This window comes from Diceros bicornis, chromosome 39 (genome assembly GCF_020826845.1).
Source record: "Diceros bicornis minor isolate mBicDic1 chromosome 39, mDicBic1.mat.cur, whole genome shotgun sequence".
Lineage (NCBI taxonomy): Eukaryota > Metazoa > Chordata > Mammalia > Perissodactyla > Rhinocerotidae > Diceros > Diceros bicornis.
Genome location: NC_080778.1, coordinates 4,223,397 through 4,229,121, shown reverse-complemented (window position 1 = coordinate 4,229,121; position 5,725 = coordinate 4,223,397). Strand labels below are relative to the sequence as shown.

At 46.3% G+C, this 5,725-nt stretch overlaps 1 protein-coding gene across 1 annotated transcript; it reads right to left on the bottom strand.

The window, feature by feature from the left end:
- Positions 1-544: 544 nt before the first annotated feature.
- Positions 545-1,981, bottom strand: GPR31 (G protein-coupled receptor 31). The gene is given in 2 exon segments (XM_058534296.1): positions 545-1,114; positions 1,117-1,981. Coding segments are annotated over 2 exon segments (930 nt in total). The 5' UTR covers positions 1,811-1,981; the 3' UTR covers positions 545-878.
- Positions 1,982-5,725: the final 3,744 nt, after the last annotated feature.

Genomic DNA, 5,725 nt, shown 5'->3' with positions numbered 1-5,725 from the left:
ACCTCCAACCCCAGCCCCTGGTGCCCTTCTGCATGAGCTATCCACGGTCTAGGATTGGAAATCACCAGTGCACAGGCAATTTGGTATCTCACACCGTGCATTTCTCCCAGGAGGTGTAAATCACTGTGACTTTCTTTCTAGCAGGGGAAGCAAAGTACATTTTAAAGGCATTTAGACATTCAAAGTTAAAAAAAAAGTTCTAGAGGCAATTTTGAGAGATTAGTAGGAAAGTGTTTCTTAGAATAAACTGGGGAACTAACTGTGCTCTCTTTGATGTAATGTATCATCTATACAAAGGAAGAGAAATTTTATAAAACTAAAAACATTATGTGCTAAAGAGAGCCAAGCATGGAAGACAACTTACACACCCTGAATCTCTTTGTTGATCCCCAAAGTCCCCACTTTCCCATGTCAGTTATCACAAGTCTGCGCAATAGGTGAGAAGAAAGCACAGATTTTTGGCATTTACAATGTGAAGCACAAAAATTAAACTGACTTGCCAGGACCAAAAAGACTCCGAACAAAACCAGCTCTCAGACTCTTCTCTTCCACTGCTGATCCATCAAGGCACCTTCCCTGGAGAATGGGTATGCAGTAGCTGCCCGAGTCTTCAATTTAGCCATTTAACCATCATCAGGTAAAAAGGAGGCTCTGGCTTCCTAATTTTGATCTGCTGCTCTGTTGTGTGAAATAGCAGAAGAGAATCCTGGTAAACAAAGTATTTATTACCATTTGTTGCTGTTATGTCCAAGTTTATGTCTCCATCTTGGTAGTGCAGTCTCAAGATTCCCTCTTCTTCCAGAATCCTAACTAATGGTCATTATTACTTGGATCTGAGGTAGTTCTCATAAAAACAGGGGTGAGTGAGCTCTCTGTCCTCAGGAATAGGAGTCTTTGAGGTCGCAGCCCGGAGCCTCTGCATCCTGCCCTCCGCCTCTGAGAGTGTAGAAGAACTTGCAGTAGGAGTGTCTGAAGGCGGGGTTCGAGAAGCAGTACACCACGGGGTTCAGCACGCTCTGCAGGTAGGTGAGGCTGCTGGTCACGTCGGACGAGTGCACCAGAGCCCGCAGGACCCTGCAGCTGTCCGACCCTCGGAAGATGGCCAGCAAGATCCGGGCAGAAAGCACAGGGCGAACAGCACCACGACCACGGCCACCAGCGCCTGGGCCCTCTGCAGCTTGGGCTGTTTGTCTGGGTCCCGGAGCCTCCCCTGGAGAGTCCTGATGATCCTGGCATTGCAGAAGAAGATGAGGCCGAAGGGAAGGATCACTTGGAGGATGAAGAGCACCTCCTGCCAGATAAGGCTGAAGGAGAAATCTCCCCGGGTTGCAAAACTGGGGCACTCAGCCTCAGAGATGAACAAGCTTTGGTGGGTGAGCACTGCCATCAGGAGCCAGACGAGGCCTGAGATCCCCCAGGCCACCTGAGGGGACAGAAGGTTGACCTTGAGCCTCGGGTGGACCACTCGGAGATAACGGTCTACAGCCACCGTGGTGAGGAAGGCGACGCCCACCCCGCGGCTCAGGGCCCAAAGGAAGAGCAGGGTTTGGCAGGACGGGTGTCCAAGGCTCCACGTCTTGTGTCTCAGGTAGAAGGCAGCGTGGAATGGCAGGCAGACGGTCAGCAGGAGGTCCGCGATGACCAGGTGGAACAGGTAGACGGCGTAGGGCTTCCACACCTTCAGACGGAAGAAGAATGTCCACAGCGCGATGGCATTGCCCACAAGGCCCAGCCCACACTCCAGCAGGAGCATGGTGGCCACCGACGCCTCCACTGCCCTGCTGTGCACGGAGCAGTTGGCCAGGGGCATGTCGCTGCGATTCTGCTGCTGGAGATGATGCAAAAGTGGCAGCAAAGTGCAGAGAACCAGGACTTCTGGTTATGCTCTTTCACACAAAATGAAAGAAAAAGTCTTGTTCTTGCCACAGAATACACAAGTTCTGCATTTTCTCAACAAGAAAAAATGCTGCCCCAGCATCAGAATAAAATCAAAAGCAAACCAATGTTTTTGGTGGAAAGAGGACCAGGGCGGAGGGAAAAAATCCCCTTGCAGTTTTGTTCTGTTTTGTTTTGCCCTAAAAAAGGGGAAATTGTGTTTCACTTCACATCATCTGGCATTAAATTGCAGCGATAATGTCCTGAGAACCTCTGGGCGAGCACGGCTGTGCATCTGCTGCTGTTGCAGAAGAAACCAGAAAAGTTTAATTACATGGAGACTTTTTTGTCCGTACAAAATTAAAATTAATGGTTGACCCAAAAAGATTGTTCTCTAGTTTGAATATGTTTCATGGGGAAGCTTTTCTTTTCATAAATGAAGGACATTTATTGAAATCCTCTGCACATGGCTCGATTTCACACAGTGGCAGTCGGATCTGGTTCCTAGCCTCACTTGGAAGGGGATTTGGGATGGCCTGGACATTTCACAGTTGACCATTTTCGCTTGTCCTTTTTATTTTGTCAAATTTTATTTTCTGCTGAGGAGTCTTCCCCTCCCTCCTGCACTACCTGGTTAGGATCTAGACCGCTGGGCCTCAGTAGGGCCCTGAAAGCATAGTAAAATCGATGGTTGGCCAAGATGCCTAGAATCCATTAGAATGTCGGGTCCATGAGCCCAGGGCCACGCTCTGTTTCCAGTGACAAAACAATGCCTGGCACATAATGTCAATAAATATTGAATGATCCAGTCGTCACCATCCATTGCCGACCCTACATCACCTTGGTCCTGACCCCCCATTGACCCTAATTCACCCTGGTCCTGACCTACCCTTGACCCTAATTCACCCTGGTCCTGACCCCCCAATGACCCTAATTCACCTTGGTTCTGTTCAGCCTGGTTTAGGCTTTGGAGTAAATGGACTTTAGTTCTAATTCTGGATTCCCACTTAGTGGCAGTGTGAGTTGGGGGATGTAAATGAACGTGTGCACACCCTAGCTCCTTCACGCGAGAGGTGAAGATGATCACACCTGCCTGCAGGGTCCTTATGAGTATCTGAGATACAGGTAAAGCACTTTGCACTGTATCTGGGACATCGTGGGTGCTCAACACATTTGCTCTCGTCATTGTTAACCACTATCTGATGCTTAGACTTTTAACAAAACTCTTTTTTATCTCCCAACACACTGTGCAACAATGAGGTGAAGTAGGTACAAGTTTAAGCTCTATTTTATGGATGAAGAAGTGTAGGCACAGGAGGTTAGGTAATTTGCTCAAGGTCACAGCCAGTGAGTGGTGTGAGCAGGATCCTCCCAGCCGAGATTCTCACCTCTCACCTCATCTCTCAAGTGGAGTCTTGACCACGCTGCTCTACTGCCTCCCAATTGGAACAGCTTCACTCCTGTGTTCATAAAAAGTCCGGATCTCTAGAAGCCCACCAGGGCTATTGATTTGCATGATATTTCCGGTAATTGGACTTGTATTCCTTTTTGCTTTAATTTTATCAGGATTTTCCTTTCCAGCTGGACCACCAGCCCACACATCACCCCATCTCTGTATGCAGGTTCACTTGCGTCTCTGTTTCCTGAGAAGGTGCATTTGGAGAGTCCTCCAGGCATCTGGAATTGTAGAAATGTCTCTACTGGTACCTCCACCGTGACGCCTTCTATGAACGAGGATTCGCCAACCGCATGCCCATTATAAACGGTTCCTGGGGAGCAGGAGAGGGTGAAATACAACCATGAGTTCAGGTGAGGGTTGGCTGGAGACCGCAAGTCTCATCTCTAAGAAGGCACACAATGACACCCTGAGAAGCTGGTAACTAACTCAGCTTTTCAGGGATGGAAGTTACATAAATGCAGGAAAGAAACGGATTGTCTCTTTCTCTCACCACATTGGAAACTTTGACAGACCTTAAAAGCTACCTCTTAATCGCAGAGTTCAGTTCATACCAAAAACTTTCTAAGTTATAGATATTCTAGTTCAGTAGGTAACACAGATATTAATCATTACATATTTTCCTTTTTAAATGTAGGAAATCAAAGTTATAGAATTTTTTAAAATTCTGCTTCTTTTTCTCAGCACACTGATTTATCTTTCTTACTTCTAAAAGATTGAATTTTCCTTTCTTTCCTTTCTTTCAAAGTTGTACTATTTGAGTTTCTCCCTTGGGGATCTTGTTTTATTAAATCTTATTATCCCCAGAAACACTGTTTTCAATCACCATTCCTATTTCTTCAATACTCCTCCTATTTAGGATGTTCTCTATTCTCATTTCAATTTGTATGGTGTATATTTCATTTACACGCCTGTTCCTAAATTTAAATGAAAATGGAATTGTTGCTTTAAGCCAACACACAAATTTACTTCTATCCATTTTTTGTTTCCAGTTTTTCTTTTATGTCTGAAAATAACCAGGAGGAAGACTTTGTAAAGACTGTATAAACATTCTGACTTAGATTTTCCTCTTACCTGCTATGAAGTCAGCCAACTGTGAAGTTTGGAGGGACAGTATGGTCCCTACAAAACCGCCTCCCTCTGACTCAACTGTGAGTGTGGTGGTCCCCAAGACCACCCTCATCTTGGACAATTCTCTGAAGGACTCACAGAGCTCACTGAAGGTTGTTATGTTCATAGTTGTGCTGTGTTACAGAGAAAAGATGCTGATCAGGATCAGCGGAGAGGTGGGGAGTGGAGCAGAGTCCCGAGAGTGATCAACGTGGAGCTTCCCTTGTCCTCCCCTGGGGGGTCGGGACGTCCTTACTCTCCCAGCACTGATGTGTGACAACACACACAGTGCCTGTCAATCAGGGGAGCCCCCTCGAGCCTCGGGGACCAGAGTCTCTATCATGTTATTTATATATCACATCACGTTATTACTACCTGGCCGGCCCAAGGTCCCCAGGAAAAGACACCCCTATCAGGTGTGACATTCCACGGCCACAGGCTTGGAGATCACCTCCCAATAGCTGAGGGCAAAGGTCAGATATCTTTTTGGGCAAAGTTAAATTCTTTACTACATGCTTATTTATTCAAAAAAAACTTAGAACATATTAAGTGTTACTCATATTGTGATGAGAATACAAATACTCCTAATTCTTTTAATACTTCCTAACTTTAAGAGATTTATATTCCAGTGAGAAGATCAATGAGTAAACAAATGTCTAGAGAATAACATAATCTAATTAAAGAAAAGGTGCAATTGAAGTGGGGGTGGGTGAGAGTGGGGTGGGAGGGAGAGAAAATTACAGTCCGCTGAGTGTGGCTAGGGAGGCCCAGGGCAGGGGAGTGCAGTGGGTGGATGGAACCACAGGTTTGGGTGTGCCCCGTTGTGAAAACATTTACAGCATGTTGGGAAGGCCGCTGTTTTCACTCAACCTCAGTTAGTGAGTTTCTTGTAGACTCTCACATGTTCACTATATTCCATGTTCTTTTTTTTCACCCATATCCAAGCGACTGCCAACTTCTGGAACCCCGCTTTTCCTCTGTCTAAGGAATATCTCCGTCACCCGAGCTTGGCATTACTGCGCAGTCTACCACAAGGTAACCCTCCACTTCTCTTGTCTTATTTCACCTCCTGCCCTGGGGAGGGTGACCCTTAGGAGAAAGGAGTGATGGTCATTTCCAAGAAAGATGGAATCGTTTCAGAAAAAAAAACCAGAAGTGCATCTCAGAGGTTAGAACTCACATGGATGTGGCAGAGTCCTGAGCCCGTGTTGGAGTGTACAGTGCGTGTGAAAGAATTTTCACAACCTCAGAACATTCCCACAATGTGAATACTATCGAAGGACT